General features: G+C 47.4%; 1 protein-coding gene across 1 annotated transcript; it reads left to right on the plus strand.

Annotated features, from left to right (window-relative positions):
- The first annotated feature begins 11,118 nt into the window (after window positions 1-11,118).
- On the plus strand, window positions 11,119-11,532 carry LOC124683794 (auxin-responsive protein IAA23-like). The gene has a single exon (XM_047218241.1). It carries the CDS (start codon window positions 11,119-11,121, stop codon window positions 11,530-11,532), a length of 414 nt encoding a protein of 137 aa, XP_047074197.1.
- The last annotated feature ends 7,934 nt before the right edge of the window (window positions 11,533-19,466 follow it).

Below are 19,466 nucleotides of genomic sequence, written 5' to 3' on the forward strand. Positions count from 1 at the left end.
CGATATTCCTGCTCGGTCGCTAGCTGCGGCGCTGCCGCAAGAAACTCACATATGATTCATATCCTGATTTCGAGGGGCGGATACAGTTAAAGGGCGGCAGCAGGCAGCCGATGGCCTTCGCGCTAGGCCGCTAGCTCTAGTTAATTAGAGGTTTGTGGCCGCAGGGTAGGATCGGATCAGCTAGCCGGAGTCCGGTACACGGAATCCATCTACAGAGTATGATGCATGCAGATCCGCGGTTCACGCTGGATGGAGATAGATTAACTAGCATCCCCGTTCATGGATGCATGATCAAGAAGTGTCCCTGAGATACGGTCGACAGAGATGATGTTCCATATCACATTGAAGTGGACCTCGCCATTTTATTTCTGGCAGCCGTGGTGGTAGTACTCCTACTGTGTACTAGTTAATTACTGTACAATAGATGAGACAACAGTTGTCTTTCTCACGCCCCATATCAAAGCATCTTCTACTGGTATTAATTAGAGGAACATTGATCGTTACAATATGTATTTACACTTAGACAAAACAAAACAGGATTTCGGCTTCAGCATCAGTTTATCGACGCTGATGGTGACAAGTGATGCAGGGTCGCGCCTTGGTCTCATAGTGGGCCGTTCCCAACCTGCCCGATGGTTCTTCTCGTTCTTTGTGGTTAGTTGAGGAATCAAGTTACAATGTGGAGGGTGTCATTGCAGGGCGCAGTCGGTGCAAGCCTTGCATAATTCCTTTGTGAAAATTGTTGAAGTTGGAGTTTTTGTCGTTCGCACCGCAGACAACTGTTTGGCATGGGATGATATGGACCTCTTGAAGTCACTAAGAGGTTTGCTCCATTGATGGTCATCTACTAGAAAGTTGGAGTCGCGAGTCGGAGATGATGAAATCTTGGGAAAACCTCATCGTTCTTTTGTTCACAGTGGGATTTTCCCTTTGTGTATTGGTAACCAGGTTTGACGGAGTGCCGTGGCCACCGTCGCATTTCATGATGAATGACCTTTGGGTTGTATTTGGGTATTGGGATTTCTATTTTCGTGCCCTCGGGTCCTTAGTTGTGCTCAGTTTTCCCCAGCTCCTTAGTTTTTCCTCAGTTTTACCCAAGCCTTTGTCTGAAACCATCACACGTGATGTAACGGCCGGTTGCCCGACGGTTGACCGTTATCTTCTGACTAGTGGGGCCACGTAGAGCCCGCAAAGACACGTCAGACCATCCATCTTTGTTTGACCGTAAGCATCGGTGTATCCCTGACCAAAACGCGCACGAGTGGGGCTTCGGTATATCGAATGACAAGTGGGCCATGGCGCTGATACAATGGGCAATACACAGGTAGGAATAGATTTTTAAATGGAGCTCTACAGCGATGGCACGGAGGAGGTGGCCTGCGGGGTGCCGAGATGAGATCGACGTCCACAAAGAACTGCATGAGGCGAGACCAGACGCATTAGATAGATATGAACTAGACGCGTTTAACCATGCAAAGAAGAGAAGAAATGATCGACGACATCGACGACTACCTCAAAACTTTGACTGACCGTGTCCGACACGAACGCGAGCAATGTAGAGAAAACTAGTGTCTCTCCTTTCTGGCGTGTATAGATGGGTGCTAGAAGAGTGTGGTGGCGAAGGGAAAGACCTCGCGGTGGTCCGTGGCGTCCAGCATAGCGGGCGGCGTGGCCGTGCCCACGGCGGCGTGCATGCATGTTCGGCATTGGCATCGGCATGTACGTTCGGCATTGGCCTCGGCGGTATCTCCGGTGTGTCGGTGATCGAATGAGGGGACGGGATTGACGGTGCATCCCGACGGTGACCTAGCGAGTGGCGGCGAGCATAGTCGTTCTGACCATGCCGATATCGGCATCGGCATCGTTTGGAGGCTGTGGTGCTCGAATCAAGGTGGGATTTGTTTCTTGTACGCCAAAAGTGATTTGAAACAAGTTTCGTGTTGAAGGTTAGGTAACGAAAGTTTGTAAGTAGGGACCCTTGTAACTAAGCCCAAAATTATACTAGCGCCATGGTGAGGTTCTTTTTGATAGAGCTATACGGTTGGGCAAACTTTTTTGATAGTTTTTAGATAGGGTTCCTTGTTGTTACACGTATGGTATCATGTATGGCAAATTTGGGGTCATTTGGAGATGTTCGAAAAAATCACTTTGCTTAAACGCATACCGTTTCGTCTCACTGACACCAACTTTTCTAACAAGGTGATTTTTTCTACATTCTCTAAATGACCTCAAATTTCATACAGCTGATCTTCTATACATACATAGATAGATTGTTTCGTTTTTACGTTTTTCGAACTTTTTATTTCCCTTTATAATCCCCAATTGATTTTCAGATTTGGTAACAAGTTATGGCATAATGTATGGCATCATTTTCGCCCTAAATTTGAAATTTTGTGAAACTTTCCCTTTTAGATATTCCTTGTTGTTATAGATATGGCATCATGTATGCCAAATTTGGTTAGGTCTCACTGAAACCAGCTTTTGTAACAAGTTAGGTTTTTTCGACCTTCTGAAAAGGGATTTTTTTGCGTGAAAAGTAATGGATACAACAAATCGGTGATGGTTTATCATTTTTTTCGTGAAAATTAATGGCTACAACAAATTGGTGATGGTTTATCATTTTTTGCGTGAAAATTAATGGCTACAACAAATCGGTGATGGTTTATCATTTTTTGCGTGAAAATTAATGGCTACAACAAATCGGTGATGGTTTATCATTTTTTGCGTGAAAATTAATGGCTACAACAAATCGGTGATGGTTTATCATTTTTTGCATGAAAATTAATGGCTACAACAAATCGGTGATGGTTTATCATTTTTTGCGTGAAAATTAATGGCTACAACAAATCGGTGATGGTTTATTATTTTTTTCGTGAAAATTAATGGCTACAACAAATCGGTGATGGTTTATTATTTTTTTCGTGAAAAGTAATGCCTAAAAGAGTTTATAATTTTTAGCGCGTGAAAATGAATACAGAAAACCGCCCTTTAGCATACTTAGAGAGTGGAAGGTAACCGCCGACAGGGAGAGAGAGGGGTTATCCTGCCCGTTAGATCATACGATCAACGGTCGGCGGGCACGATCCGCGTGACATGGGCTAGACCAATCAGAGAAATGTTGCACGTCTGCGAGAATTTGTGGAGGGAGAGGGCAAAACTGAGTAGTATCAAGAAACCAAGGGCACCTGTATAATAAACAGACTAAGGGATTCAAATATGAGATTTAAAAAATGGAAAATGCGTGTTTTGTACAATGAAACCTATCTTGGCCTACCTCAAACTATTTGCAATACAAATATACATGAGTGTGAGAATTGTGGCCTCATTTAGACAAAGTATGTTTTGGGGAAAGCTGTTTTGGGAAGGGCAATCGTGGACGCGTGTCGCATTGCAGAAGTCCAAGCCGTGCAGACGTGCAGCGGTGGACGCGTAGGACGCGGGTCGCATTAACCACCCCTCGCCTTTATAGACGCCTCCTCCCATTATCTCTGTCACTCTCACTCGCCCACGCAACGACGCCTCTCTCGCGTCCCATCATCTTCTCCAAAGCTCCCAAGCAAAAAACCCTCTCCCTCTCCCTCTCCTCTGCCGGCGAGATGGACAAGGAGAATGCCAATCCCATCGTCGACGGCGCCGTCGGCTCCAAGCGCGACGCCTCCCTCTTCGACGCCGTCCCCTCAACGGACGTCGCCGTCGCCGCCGCCGCCGGTGCATCGGAGGCTGCTGCCGCCGGTGGCAGTCAGATCCCGCCGGGATTTGACCCCTATGAGCCGGTGTCGTACGTCCCGCCCCCGAACCCCTACGACACCTTCCTGGAGGACCCATGGAACGAGGTAACTACGGTTTGCTTCCTTTTTGTTTCCCATTCCTTTTTGAACCCTATTTTTGCTGGTGTAGATGGATCTGTAGATGGATGAGTATTGGGCTAATATTTGAGCCGATTTTACTCCATTTTGTTTTGATCACTTCTTGATTTCCTTTAAGATTTGGGGTTCGGCCGTTCGGTTAATTTATGCAAGTAATAATTGGATCTCAATCGGTTAATTTATGCAAGTAATCATGGGATCTCAATCAGTTATTTTATGCACTAATCAAAAGATATCAACCGTTTAATTTTGCAAATAATGCTGGAATGTGTACAAGTTCAGATCTGGAATCTGTTTCTTTGCCTATGATGAATCGTTGGGCACAAATTTTTACAAGGAGGGTTCAGCGAACCATTGCTATGTACAAATCTGTTGTGCATGAGCTTTGGTTCGCTTACACCTTCCCTGTAGATATATAATCATGCCCACTCTAACTGAGGCTGACTCTGTTTTTCCTAACTTTGTTATCATGCACGTTCGTCATCGTTGCAACTCATTCACTCATAGTTTCTGGTTGATATGGATCAGATGTCTGGCAGCGATGTCGGCAGCGACGACAAGGAGGAGGACGTCAAGACTCGCCAGGTGTTGCGGAGGCTGCAGGTCGGCCAGTACATCTCCTACTTCGCCAAGGGTGTGTACAGGTGCCCCTTCTGCACCAGGAGACTCGGCGCCACGGACTTCAACTGCCTCGTCACGCATGCCGAGAACATAAGCAACACCTTCCCCAAGGTCGGCACGACGGTGAACGTCTACTCCTTCCGTGCCAAGCACAGGGCGCTCGGCATGCACCTCCGCAGCATGCAGCGGGTGGAGATCTCCGCCGGGCGCATGCCTCCGCTCAAGCCCAAGGCTCCCAAGGGGAGTTGCAGCAACAAGTGGAGGGAGAGCCAGATGGGGTAGGCGGAGTCCTGGACGTGTGCTGCTGCTGCCTCCCATTTTGTTGTTGGGATCCCTTTGTTGTTAGCTAGGGATCCCTTGTTGTTATGTTGTTAATATGATGATGCTGTCAAGAACCTCGAACCTGGTACTATGTTGGCTGCTGTGTATGCAGCTTATTATCTAGGGAGGGATCCCTATTATCTATCCCTATTCTACTATATTTTGTTGGTTTTTGTTTTCTCTATTTACTATGACTGTGAATTTATCGTACATTACCCTGGAGATTTGCTTCTAGATTTAACTACATACATATGGACCAGATGGGAGTACTAGATTTGCTGCCATATTAGGCAAACAACGAGGTCCAAAAGACACAAATAATTGAAGAAATACAGAAATGCAAGCTTCTCTAGATTTGATACTATTTTGGTGAAAAGGACAGAGAGAAAGAGGGGAAAAAGGTGCTCTTAATAATGCCAATTTGGGGCCGAAAGAGACAGAACCCAGCTCATGCTCACGTGCAACCAAACGCGGTCTCGTCCTGTCCCACGCGACACGGCCCCACACGACGCGGCCCCACACGTGACAGAACGGTCAACTAAACGGGAATCCTGCCGTCTGAGCTGCTTCTGCGGGTTTCAAACAAGGGCTTGGGGAAAACTGAGGAAAAACTAAGGAGCTGGGGAAAACTGAGTACAACTAAGGAGCCAGGGGCAGGAAAATAGAAATCCCTTAGGTATTTGTCTTATGTTCTCTAATAAACTGTGCATCTCTCTTCTTGCTAATTAATATTGTTCCTTTTTTCTTAGGATTACAAAAGATTTAAATGAGAAACTTTGAAACAAATTACGCCACCATTACCATTAAAACGAACGCTGCTCCTCAAGGCTGATCCTGAGGTGACACAAACCGTAGGCTTCCCCACCCCTTCCGCTCACCGTAGGCGTGTCGATTCAACATCACCCCGAAGGTGGTGGACTGGCTAGATTTGGGGTATGGGTTGTACAATGTTTGTCACGATATGGTACTCTCGACGGTGGTGCCCGTGAGGGTGTTTCACAAGAAGATTCGCTTGCTGACAACTACAGACTTCGTAGTGCTTGAAAGACCATCATGAAGCCCTGGATCTTGTGTCACCATCACTCGTACCACTGTCATTATGTAGTTTCGATGCGAGCCATGGAAGCCACTGGCCACTCACACCCCCACATGCCATCCATATTGCTTCTGGAGGCCCCTAATTTTGTGGCCATGTGTGATATCACATCCATTGTCAGTGATACATCAACTGGCTAGGTGTCTTGCTTTGTTATCTACAACTGTTATAAGGCTGATGTGCCTTGTGTGGTATGATAAGATGGTGATGTGTGATGCTTCAGGTGAACGGTCAATATCATTTCCGTTGCACTGCAAATGGCGATGCTCTATGGTAATGGTCTCCACCTTGGAGGCGTCAGATGGCAACAAACCACGTGTACACAAACTCTTTGGGACTTCAAGTGCAAAGTATTGTGGAACATGTAACTTTCCCCAAATGAGTGACTCCGGGTTATATTGAGCTCTAGGGGAAATATTAGAACCCTCTCCCTATCATGTTCTAGCAACATACAAAACAAATATAAATACCTCGTGTCCCAAACTCAACCGTGATAGTTGTAAAGAAACATGACATATTAATGACATGAAAATAATAGTAAATAAAGCTTTAAATGTGAATGCAGCAGTGCTAGAAAAGTGTCTTTATCGTGGGACTAATATGCAAACTATAAATGCAATAGAACTAAATATGTTTTATATGCAGAATAAATAATTGTGTAGAATATAAGTGCAAGAAAAGTAATTAAAAGGTGTTTCTTATGCGAAAAGATGGACCGGTGTTCTGGGGTTCACTTGAATACTCTCTCGTAAACATGGGAGCAAAATTATAGCTTTTCTAGACAAGATAATACCAATGCATCTTCTGTGTAGTGTTTGTTCTGTATTCTTATGTGCATCATGTTTTAACATAGGAATGATGCAACACACCTCTCTAATACTCTCTTAGTAAGAGAAAAATCCGCATACTAAGGATTGAGTGGATGCACAGAGTTTTGATTTAGGTACTTTTACATGATGTTGGATCTCTCATGCACTATCTCGAACAAACAAGACCATCTTTTCTATCACTAGAGCATGACATAGCACATCCTATCTCATCCTCCCTAGTGAGGTAAACAATGAGAAGGTAAAAAACATAGTACTTCGCAAATTTTCTATCACTATCCTACTACCAGTTTACTCCAACTAACACACATGAGTTCCGATACTACAGTTGTACATCAGAGAGGCATAAAAAAAACTATAACACACGCGTTTTCCCTCTCAAGCTCTAGAATACTAGTTCATCAGAACTCGTACACGTGAACGGGGTAATAATGTGCATCTACAAATACAACAACTACATACTTAAAATTGCATCTCATGTCTCATCGAATAATCGTAAGATCCTCCATAGGGTAATTACATAGATGACCATAATCATGTTAAGCAACTCATACTGTTCTAAAACATTCATAGCACATACAGAGAGATAGGTCAAGTGAGTGCCACAAACCCATATCTTGGGGTGGAATACTCACTCTTTCTCATGGAGACGATGCAGATGATGCAGGAGGAGTCGAAGGAGCAACCGTGGTGGCTCCGACGGCATCTCCCCCTCCAATCTTCTATGGAGGTGAAGTTAATTTTTGTCTCTATTTTCGTATTTCCTGTGATGGTAACCGATTTATCCGTTAGATATGTCCTTACCATAGGCATATTGTGGTGGTAACCCTGCCACAAATTAAGCATATTGTGCTACCCAGTTAGATATGTTCCTATCATAGGAGGCTACCTGCAATGAGTCGCTTCTTATGAGTATAATTGTAGAAGTTCATCCTGGAACAACCACTTGAGTAGATCACACTCTTGGCAGGCTGTGATAAAAATCCAGTAGATATACCACCCACCTCAAGGAGTTCTCGTGCAGCTCTCCACACCAAACTTCATTGACCATCATGTCTCACGGGTGGTAAAACCGTAGCTTATATGTTTTTTACCCGCCGGAGATGGTGTGTTCTGTAGTGTGCGACTTTTGAGTTAGAACACAGTATGTGTGTTTCGATGACTTTGGCACGCTTTGGTTTTGATGTGAAGCGTAAGGGCATGCTCCATGGTGGCTTGCTGCGGCGAAGTTGCAGCAGTTGTCACCGGTGAGATGGGTGACGTACGATGCACATTATAGGTTATTGGGCAGTTCATCCATATCAAGATGTGTTTGCTATTGTTGAAGGTGTTGTGCCATCTTGTGGTTCCTCTGTTTAGTTTATCCGTCTGGCGTACATATAAGTAGTCATTTTCGCTCCCCTGCAAAAAAAGTGTTATTTTTGCTATTTCCCTGTAATTAAGTAATCACAATACCCTTTTTGGTCTGTTTTTTTTTCTCACAAACAGAGCTGATTTTCTTGTAATTAATGAAATTACGTGAGCCACACTATTATGCACGTTCTCATATGCGGACCGCGTCGCCGTCAGCGTCGGTGTCCTCTCGCCCGACATGCATATCGACAAAGTATCTGCGTAATCTGCTAAAGCATCACAAAATGGTGGGCAGGGGAACATAGGCCCTCCTCTCCAAATGATGCTTAGCTACGCTTTCGGCCAAGAACGCCGCGCTTTGGCTTAGTTTAGTGCCGGTCAAATCGTGTATGATCCCCTAAACCCCTCCCCTCGATCTCCATCGTCTCTCCCGCTGGTGTGGCTTGGTTATTTTTATTCATTCTTGGGCTGCGAGTGGGTTCATGCATGGGATGAGGGGCATTTCCTCGTGCCCACTGTCTAGGGTTTCCACTAGCTGCCTAGCGTTTACAAAAAGTGCCTCTAGTTTGCTTGGAAACTTCCAAGTTGGGAAACGGGTAGGGCTATGGAGTAGGTTTTGATTTTTGTGGGACGATTCCAATACTAGAAAGGAACATCGTCGACGTGTTGAGAAGTTTTTTGCCTAAAATATTAGCTACGTTATTATCTACTACCAATAATTCATACTAGTTGTATCTATTTTTTGTTTATAAAAGTGAGTTCCAAGTCGTCGATTCTGAAGTTTGTTTTTTTTCCATCCAATGTAACTCGAATAGTTTCATAGTATCTACTACCTCTCTACCCATAAAAAGATATCGCAAGTTTGTCTAAATTTTGATTTATCTAAATATTTTTTTAGTGTAAAGATACATCTAAATTTAGACAATCTCTGAGAACCTTTTATAGACGGAGGAAGTACTTTGTAACGAGTAGTTTGGTAGATTAAAAAAACTACGATTGGTGTCAAGCGATTTGGAAATAACAATTTGCTATGATTAACTTTATATTATCAGCATTATCTTATTTTTTAGATAAAGGAAATATATTAATATCAAAAGATATCAATTACACTCAGTCTCTGCAACAACGCCCTATCCTAATGGAAGTACGGAAGCACACTACAAAAAAAGAGTAAAGAAAACTAAAAACTAAAAGTCCCGGCACAGTCTTCTAGACCTAGCAACAGCAATACAACCACCACCGTGACAACACCTGAAGTATAGACTCTCCAAAAGCGACGCCTCCAAGAAGGGAACAGTGCACCAGCGCCGTCGTCGCCCGACCAAAGGTCTTAGGTTTTCACCCTGAAGATAGTTCCCACTCTCAAAACAATTTCTCCAACAAGAATATTGTCAGGCACAACCAGTTAAACCAGACCTTAGGTTTTCACCCTGAGAGGTAAGACTCAACTTCCCCATTGCTGCCGCCCCCACATGCATACCACTGCTGCAGAGCCTGGAACGCCAAGCAGATCCCTCAGCATCACAGAGACTCGAACCTCCTTTAGCCAGTCCACCAATCCAGCCTTCATGATATTCCTTCTTCTGACTTCACCATGGACAAAAACTCACCTAATGTCAACACAGAATAGAGCTTCGCGTCGCTCCCTCCGAAACCAAACGGTCGGAATAAAAACATGGGTGCGCGCGACCGAATATCACCCGATCCAGCAAACTCCAGGCAAAAGATGCACTGTTCCATTCGCCGGCGAAGCTTTCCGGAACTCATCTCTCCAGCCAGATCAAAGCAAACCGATCTCCGGAAGATCTTCATCCTCGCATGCGAGAAACCCGAGGATCGCCACAAAAAACAAAGCAAGATCAGCAGCCCCCACGCCGCCAATCCCTCATGTCGGATCACCAAGGAAGAGGACAGCGGCGCGGATCATGCGTACCACCGCCGAACCGTTATCGGGGGGCGGAGGCCGCCACCGCTCCACCGAATCCTCCATGGATACCTATGGAGACCCTCAGGCCCCGGCCAAGTAGATGTGCCGCCCGGCTTCCTCCACCGGCGCTTCATCACCTCCCATGGAACGCCGCCGCGGAAACCCTCTTCTCCCCCTCATCGATTCGACGGAGGGGATGCCGCCACCACCGCCAGAGCCAGGCCGGGACCGGGGCCATGGCCGGGGCCGAGGCACGGGGGCCGAGGCTGAGGCCAGCGCCGGGGTCGGGGCCGCGGCCGGCAGCGGCTGAGGGGCAATTGGCGGCGAGCGGCTGTGGGGCGCGGGGGGAGGAGGAGCCTCCGCCGCCGCCCGGGAGGGGGGCGGGAGAGGAGGAGGTGTATGTTTATCAGCCTATCTTATAGCTTTTGAAATCGATAGTCTATCTAGCCAAACTCGAAGTCATTTTTTTCTCTCATTGTCGATGTCTCTTTTTAGCTTATTCATTTCACCAGCTATAAGATAGGGCCATTTCTATGAAAAATCTATTTCGACAAAAAAATAAGCTTTTTAAAGTTTGACACAAAATGAACTTGTCTAAAAAGTAATTAAAAAACCCTTTTCATGAAGCTGTGACCCAAGGAGTCATTCTTGAGGTGGGGTATCACGCAAAGAGGTTAGTTAGTGAACTGATTTAGAAACGGGGCTATTTGGTGCTGACTTATGGAGATTAGGTATTTTTTACCATCTTCGTCCGTTCATGTATCTCAACTATGGGCCTCTACATCTCAAAAAAAAAAGGAAAACTATGAGCATCTGGTATAGGAATAACCAATGGAAAATGTTGTGGCACATAATTGTGTGTACATTAATAATGGAGAGCGAAGAGTGAAGGAACGGGCAAGTCAGCTGCAGCAGGTGGGCAAGTGGCGCACCTTTATATGTAGCACCGGGTTGGCAACATCCCACCCATCCTCCTTCTCTCCCACGACACAACAGACTACACCAGCAACACCACACGGCCTCACCTCACGCGCAGAGCTAGCGACCGCCCATCAACCGACCAGCTCGCCGGAACAGCGGCAGTCGATCGCGAAGCAGCGCACGCCGATGTCGACCAGCTCCAATGAGTCCCCGGCCGTGTCCGGTCTCGACTACGACGACACAGCGCTCACCCTCGCCCTCCCGGGCTCCTCCCCCAACGACCGCAAGCCGGCCGTGGGATGGCCGCCGGTGCGGGCATACAGGCGCAACGCACTGCGCGAGGAGGGCGCGTGCAAGCTTGTGAAGGTGGCCGTGGACGGCGCGCCCTACCTGCGCAAGGTGGACCTCGCCGCTCACGGCGGGTACGAGGCGCTGCTCCACGCGCTTCATGGCATGTTCGTGCCCTGCCTCGCCGTCGTCCGCGGCGACGGTGAGCTGGGTTGTAGGCTCCTGGATGCGTCCACCGGCGCCGAGTACGTGCCCACCTACGAGGACAGGGACGGCGACTGGATGCTCGTCGGAGACGTCCCATGGAAGTAAGCAAAGCAAACTTTCCCTAGCTAGCTAGCTGCCTCTTCCTCTCTCACCAGCTATCGTCCTAGCTAGTTCTTCAAGATTTGAGGTCTCCATCAACAAATATGCTTATCTTGTTCAAATCATGCCAATGCAGAATGTTCATTGAGTCCTGCAAGCGGATCCGACTCATGAAGACCTCCGAGTCCGTCAGCTTAGGTAACAACCCAGGATCATGTCCTACAAGCTGCCACGACCTGCATTTGATAATTAAAGACGAAGAACATAAACAACTCATGACGATTACTAACACTATTTCCTGATTTGTTTGATGCAGCTCCAAGCCCATCTTCTCAATGATGACTCGTCCGAATTCGATTCAAATTAAACGTGTGCACTGGAAGAGGCTTGGCTGATCAGGTCCTCCATGTACCTATACCGTAGGATATATACATATTACCAGTGACGTGCTGTACAGGCCAAATGGAACTTCGTCCTCTCGATCTATCTCTGGTGCTCGATCAGCGCTGCCGTCGACCACGACGGCGGCGAGGATTGAGAGAGGGAGTGAGGCACCAGTCCTTGTCACGTGGAGTAGTTTTCTTCTTAGTTTCTTCCAGCTCAATCGGTTTCAGGTTCTCCGTTGCCACGGCCTTGTGTGCAAGGGACGTATACACGATATACATAATGTATTCATGTTGTTGCTGTCGTTGTTGGATTGCTGTGTCTTGCTGCATTGTAAGGTCACAAGAAATATACGAGTACAGTAACTGCCATATATTTCTTTTTCGGAAAGTCCATGCTTGCCATATATTTCTGGGGCAATTATTTCGTACCCTGCCAGCTGCATGCCTCCGTGTCATCTTTCATATCAACGTACGCTGCACTATTGCTATGTGATGTTCTTTTGGTCGGAAACTCTGCTCTTAATTCGGTAGACAGATGGTTGCTGTGGAAACCAGTCGTGGGAGGAATCTCTGTGCTTGGAAGATTGAGCGCCGGAGGAAATAGGGCAGAAACTATAAGGTCCACTTGCTCTCTTTGTTTTTAGTGTACAGCCATACGGTGCATTTTATTTAGAAAGCCAACAACTTACATTACTGATTAGAAATGTTATCATTAAGCTTGGTGAAGAACCATCCTAACTAACTACAGAATTAGAGACATAAGGCCATGTAGAATGAGAAGTGCTTAGAAAAAAAACTAAGCTTATTCTACGTAATGATGCTTATTTATACATGAGAGGTGATTAATTAGGCATCTATCTAGTACAGATAAACACCCGTGCGTAGACAAAAACTTGTTTATTTTTCTAATAACTTCTCTAAGCACCTTCCATTGTACACATGGGCGGAGCCAAATGAGTACATGGGTGTACAAATGTACACCCATTATTTTTGGCAAAAAGATGATATAGCTAGCTGTAATTTACAAATACAGCAACATGCTAAATATTTTCATGAGAAACTTGAGTTAAGTTGTCATTTTAATGGAATCTGTACACCCATTATCTAGATGCTGGATCTGCCAATGATTGTACATGCCCTAAAAATGCCTAGCCAGTTGGTACTCCACTTGGTTGGCTTCTCTTCTACAATGCTCAAAGGATATAGCATTGAACATATGCGCATTCATAAAGCATTCAACTAAAATGGTTACTGAATTAGCTTTGATCTCCTAATTGCACGCCTGGATTAGCTCCAAGTAATCAGCTCCAATAATATACACTGATGACACACACAACTGTTCTAAAAATTCTAGCCCTCCGTAGTTGCCGCATTGAGCACTATTCGAGGGAGAACAAGCATATCCAACAGTGGTTTCTTCCATGTGGAATGGCCTCTTCCAAGGAGAACATATCTAGTACTCCCAGGCATATAGGTGCTACTTGATTCCAGAGAAATCTGAACCGTTCACTTTAAATCAATGGAAAGGATCATGTTTCACCAAGAATCTTTGTCTGACCATGTCATATATGCATAATCGACCCTCTATTTCGTTGGGATTGTGGCACATGACCCTTTATTTTTAGACTGAGGGTCCGCTCAGGCTCAGATCGCACCAAATCATCAAATCGCCGGAGTGAGATGCAGCCGGAGCTCAACCCGTGGGCAATGGGGCTGACTACCGCGGAGCTAGACAAACCCTCCCGAACTGAGGCGAAGTGTCAGCCACTCACAGCTGTTCTTCGCACTGCCTTTTCGCCGGCAGTCGAGTTGAACTCGCCATGGCTCAACAACATGCGTGGCCACCCCCACTGGACAGGAAAACTGTGAGCATGTCGGCTTGCCAAGAAGCTAACTGTCTTCTTCCAGTTTCCTGATTTAGTAGCCTGCTAGTAATCCTATTAGTGAATTTTGGGACGGTTTGAACTGTGCGAGCAGTGCTACAGGCCTACAGCCATTGAAAGTTTTGGACTATGTGATAGAAATTCGGAGAGCAGCAGTGGCTAATGTGCATATATGTCATGGTGGGATGTTGGGTTCCATCATGTCCATTGAACCACGTCGGACGGCCAAGATCAATGGGGAAACTGGTACCACCCATACCATACGTAGCACTAGATACTCTCTCCTCTTCCAAGCATATCCAGCAATGGCTTCTTCAATGTGTATTCAAGGGACAAGCTTCTGTAGTTACCATGAACATTTCGAGAACAACCCCAACATTCTGTTGTCGTGAAAGGAAGCATTAGTGTTTAATTTGTAACACCCTCGGGAATGTTTCTTCCATGTGTATTCACGTCCAACAGAGTGCCGTTACCGCAGGATTTTCTTAAGCTTTCACCAAGGGAGAGAATTCCCACCTGAATATATTGCATCAAAGAGAGTTTATAGGTTACAATAATAGAGGTGTTATGCCACAGATCCAGTCCATTCTTGTGTTCGCTTGCTTGAAGCGGTGGGACCATAATGTGAAATCTGAGATAATGTTTCTAATTGTCATGGCATGTGTCTGATCTATACCTCTGAATACTTTAGCATTTCTTGCGTCCTAGATCTTCGAGAGTATGACTAGTGCAAAAGAATTCCATATTGAGCGAGGAAGGTTCTTAGGGAGTGGTGTGAATCAAATGTTGGTGAAGCAGTGTGCATTTGGGAGGGTAATTTGCTGGCTCCAAATCACGACTGCAGCTGGCAAAGTGAAGAAAAGGTTTGTTCGGTCCTCAGTCGGGGCTTGGCACGTTGGGCACTCCTCAGACGATATGATGTGTGTGTAGAAGATTATCTCTAGTGTAGATTATTTTTTGGTGTATTAGCCAACCTAACTTCTTGGGTTTCTTTGGCATCTTTGAGTTCCATATGTGTGTGGCCTCTGGATCTTCAAGTCGGGATTGTACATGCAAGTATGCACCATTGGTTGACAAGGGTGATCAGTTGAGCAACATTTTTGTGTCATGGCCATCCGAGAGGTGCACATCCTGCAAAAGATTAAAGAGAGAGGGAGGGAGGGGAGGGGAGAGAGAGAGAGAGAAGTTACTCTGATGTTGCATTGGTTAGTCTACATTGCTGCCACCAATCAGGTGGTCAGCACAGTGCTGGCGGTGGAAAGGAAAGAGCAGATATCGAGGGCACCTCAATCCACTTGGGATGTCCCGGGTGGAGGCTCACCATCTGCTATGCGCGACCTGCCTCCAGGAGAAAGCGAGCTCTCGCGACGGTCAGGGTACCGACCGAGAAGGACAAGTCCCGCGTCCCAACCACGGTCTGTCCCCATGACCAGGTGAGCTCTCGGGAGACCCAGGTGCCCGGGAGTCTTTCTCCTAGAGGCGGCTGGTTCAGCGCCCCATGTACTTCACCAGAACCGTCCTAAGGGATACCCAGGAATAATATCTCTATATCCAGAAGCTGCTCCTAGGAATTCTCCTGGCATCCCAAAAGTTGCAGCATTATTTCCAGGCCCATCGTGCCAAGGTGGTCACGCGATACTGCCTTGAGCGTACTCTTTGGAATCAAGAAGTTACAGGGCGTAATGCGGAGTGGGCAATTGAGTTGTCCAAGTTCGATCTGCACTTCACACACAGCGATGCCATCAAGAGTGCAGCATTGGTAGAATTCATGGCAGAATGGACTGACACACCCTTTGAAGGCAACCAGCCCCAGTCTAGCCTGCCCGAGGATAGCAACGCGAGCCGGTGGACGATGTACTTTGATGGAGCATACTCGTATGAGGGGACTGGAGCAAGTGTCCTAGTCGTGGCCCCCTCTAGGGAGCAACTCAAGTATGTTGTCCAGATGCGCTTCGACTGGGGGCTCTCTACCAACAACACGGTGGGAATACGAGGGTTTGTTGACCAGCCTTACGGCAGCCGTGGGCCTGGGTATAAAGAAAATGGTGGTCCACGGAGGCTCTCAACTCTTCGTGACCCAAATCAATAAAGGGTACGACTATCTTCAGATGGCGACATACAGGGAGGAAGTGCGCAATATGGGGCGATGTTTCAAGGGAATCGAGATGGAGCATATCCCGCGCACGTAAAACCTCACCGAGGATGAGCTCTCTAAAATTGATGTTAAGGGCGAGCCTATTCCTCTGAGAGATTTCGTTTAGTGCCTCATGGCACCCTCCATAAAGCCAACAACAGGAAAGACGGTTCCTCCCACGGGTTCCCCGGGATGCCTCTGATCGCTCGGAGAAATTCCGCTATCGAGGAACTCGCTGAAGGATCGGTCCCCTGCAAGCATCATGTTATGTATGTTGAGGGGAGCATCCCGCCGTGGTTGCTGAAGAGGTGGCTCGTCGGGCCAAGATGTTCTGCATAATCGATGGGACTCTCTACCGAGGTGGAGGCAATAGAGTTTATGCTCTAGAGATCTCTGGGGAAGAAGGGAGGGCATTATTGGCGGACATCCACTCAGGTGTGTGCTCTAGCCATGTCGCCTTGAGAGAAATGGCAGGGAAGGCCTTCCGGTAAGGATTCTACTAGCCGACAACTCTTGCAGATGCGGCGCAATTCGTTAAGACCTGCGAGGCTTGTTAGTTTTACGCCAAGAACATTCTCCAACCAGCTCAAGCAATGCAGTCCAATCCCTTTTCATGGCCCTTTGATGTCTGCGGGTTGGATATCATGGGAAAGCTCCTTGGGGCGGTGGGGGCTATCAATATCTTATGGTTGCTATTTACAAGTTCATGAAGTGGGTGGAGAGGGAGCCAGTGCAAGCAACAACCACACATGCAATGTTCAAGTTCATCAAGGGGATCATTTGCCACTTCGATGTGCCCAACAGCATTATCACCGATCTGGGCTCACAGTTCACCAGCGGAATCTTCTGGGCATACTGTTGTAGCATGGGCGCCAAAATATGATATGCCTCCGTGTCGCACCCCAGTAGCCACAGGAAGTTTGAGCAGGCAAACGCAGAGGTTCTCAAAGGATTGAAGACAAAGAACTTTGATAGGTTCAAAGGAAGTGGTAAAACCTGAATCGAGGAACTCCTGGCCGTGTTGTGGTCTTTGCACACCACACCTAGTCGCGCCAACTAGATAAACACCATTCTCCATGGTGTATGGACCTGAAGTTGTGCTGCCCTCAGAGCTCAAGTATGGATACCCTCAAGTGGCGCCTTCGTCAAGGAAGATCATTATCAGGAAAGGATTGACAACGTCCATTTTCTCGAGGAGGTTCATTGTCGGGTTGCCGTGTGGTTAGCTCTGTATCAACACGGGTTGCGGTGCTACCACAACAGGCGGGTGTGACCCAGGGAGCTCCAGGTGGTAGCCATTTCTTGCTCTGCATACAAGATGTGATAGGAAGCAACAAGTTGTCTCCCAAAATGGGAAGTCCCTTTTTGAGTAGCTCAAGTCCACATGTTGGGCGATGTCCGCCTAGAGACGTAGGATGAGAACATGGTACTGAATTCTTGGAATATCGAGCACCTTAAAAAGTACCACCTCCAAAAGTTTTACTCACGAAAATGGAGACATGTTTTCGCTGTTAAGGCAAGGTTCCCCGAGGAACTGCGTCTAAAATCTAACATATTCGGGATGGCCCCATGTGTAAAGCGCTTAAATGCGAAAAAGGCCGGAGACGCCTCTAAAATGATTGAATTTGAGTTGTGCGAGCCCTTGTGAAGTCGTCTGTATCTCTTGATTCACGCCCTAGAAGTAGAAAGCCAGATTGTTAGTCCCGGACACGAGCATGGGGTTGTAATGGGGCCAGCGAGCACTAGGCATGTGCAAAAAAAAAAGAGTTGCTCGCGTCCAGTCCTGCCATTCGTTTCTCATGCCTGGGGTCAGAGTAAGGTGCTGCAATGGCATAGCCTTACAGCCAACACCCTCGGTGTGATCGCAACCTTCTTCTGTGTCTTCCATGTCGGTTTGAAACGAGCACCCATAAGGGTAGACTCGCTACCTTCCTTGGCAGACCCTGCCCAAGAGCACTTGTAGGGAGGGTGCCTACGCTTTGGAACCCGTGCCCTCTCCCTCTACAAGTTGAGGGGTTCTCGGCAGGAAATGCAAGCATAGATTTTCATCTTAGCGTAGTGTGGGGGCGTTCAAAGGAAGTGTAGTTCTCGTAAACTTTCTCTGGCTAGGCCGAGACGTCTGCGTTTGGAGCTAACTATCTCGAGAACAATAGCCTTTTGGGGTGTTACGCTTCCACGAACGTGGGTTGAGGATGTGACACTCTCAGTCAAGAGCTCTCACGCGCACCATTGAAATAAAATCGTGGATGGGAAGAACTTGCAGTGTAGGGAATAGCCTCTGTAAAAAAGGAAAGAAAAAGAGGAGATTGTGAGAAAGGGCATAATTGATCATGATAATAAGTCCATATAAAATAGGGCTAACTTATTACATGACACGCCCCTGTGCTTCTATGTCTGAAAGTGCAGGCACCAAATGCCCAAGTAGCTACAGAGGAGAGGAGGGAGCAAAACAAAAGGCCAGCCCTAGAGGCGGTTGAGCTATTCTCCTTCAGGCCTCAACAACCAGGGTGGCCTACACCGCCGCTTCGCAGGTGTCGTACATCACGCGGCAGTGGCTGATGCTAAACACCTTAACAGGCAAGAAGTCACGCCCATCGAAAGTGAAGAAGAGGATGTCGCCGCGTTTCAGGTGGTAGTCATCGAAGAAGTACACCCAACCGTGGCCAAGGAACGGGTCGCCAGCCTCGTCGTGATAGATCCTCATGGCGAAGGCGTCCCTGCAGTAGTCATGGATCTTCACTAGCATGTGATGGAGACGGCGTCCCTAGAGCGCATGCACGAACATGGGCGGTGGCTATAGGCAGGTCCAGTTAGTACGTAGGTTGTTGATGAAGAATTCATAGCTCTCTAGGTATACGGGCATGCCACTACGGTGGAACATGCTCTCGTGGTCCTTGGCGGCCACAGCCGCACCTGCTCCTGCCTCCACCGCGCATGTTCTGACAGCGGGCACCTCTGGAGAAACACGCTTCTCGGCCTCACGCTCCCCTCGCCATGGTTCATGCTGCACCGAACTGGGGGGGCTTGATCCATGGCAGTCGAAGGAAGAAAAAGAAAAAGGAAGTACTGTGCTTCGGGGGTGATCGAGGCGGTCGCGCTAAGGCCATTTATAGGCATGGCACTGCGAACATGGGGTGGTTCCCCTTCGTGCCCTACCCACGATGGGATGACGGGAAAACGCCCCCCCCCCCAGCTCTATCGGTTCCGCTACCTGGTGGGAGACAGGGGTGCGGTTAAGTCAATAATGACTGCACCTGCGTGCCCGCTAGGTGACACGTTGAATAAAATTCCCGTCTAAGACTATGCTTCTGCATGTCTGACGCCTGCGCTTCTGTGTGCCCGCTAGGTGACACGTTGAATAAAATTTCCAACTAAGACAGGGCCCACTTGTTTGTTTAAGGGTGTAGCATGGCAACTCTCGTGCTTGGGCCTAGCGCCGGCCCGTAAGCTTAATCCACCCAGAGACCAAGGTCAATGAGGTTGTCGGACCACTCCTGGGAGCTTCTGTCGACATAGTGGGAATAGGGTTCCCCATGG

This window comes from Lolium rigidum, chromosome 1, assembly GCF_022539505.1.
Source record: "Lolium rigidum isolate FL_2022 chromosome 1, APGP_CSIRO_Lrig_0.1, whole genome shotgun sequence".
NCBI lineage: Eukaryota > Viridiplantae > Streptophyta > Magnoliopsida > Poales > Poaceae > Lolium > Lolium rigidum.

Excerpts from the sequence above, each read along its gene's own strand:
- LOC124683794 (XM_047218241.1), top strand. The coding sequence starts at position 11,119 with ATGTCGACCAGCTCCAATGAGTCCCCGGCCGTGTCCGGTCTCGACTAC.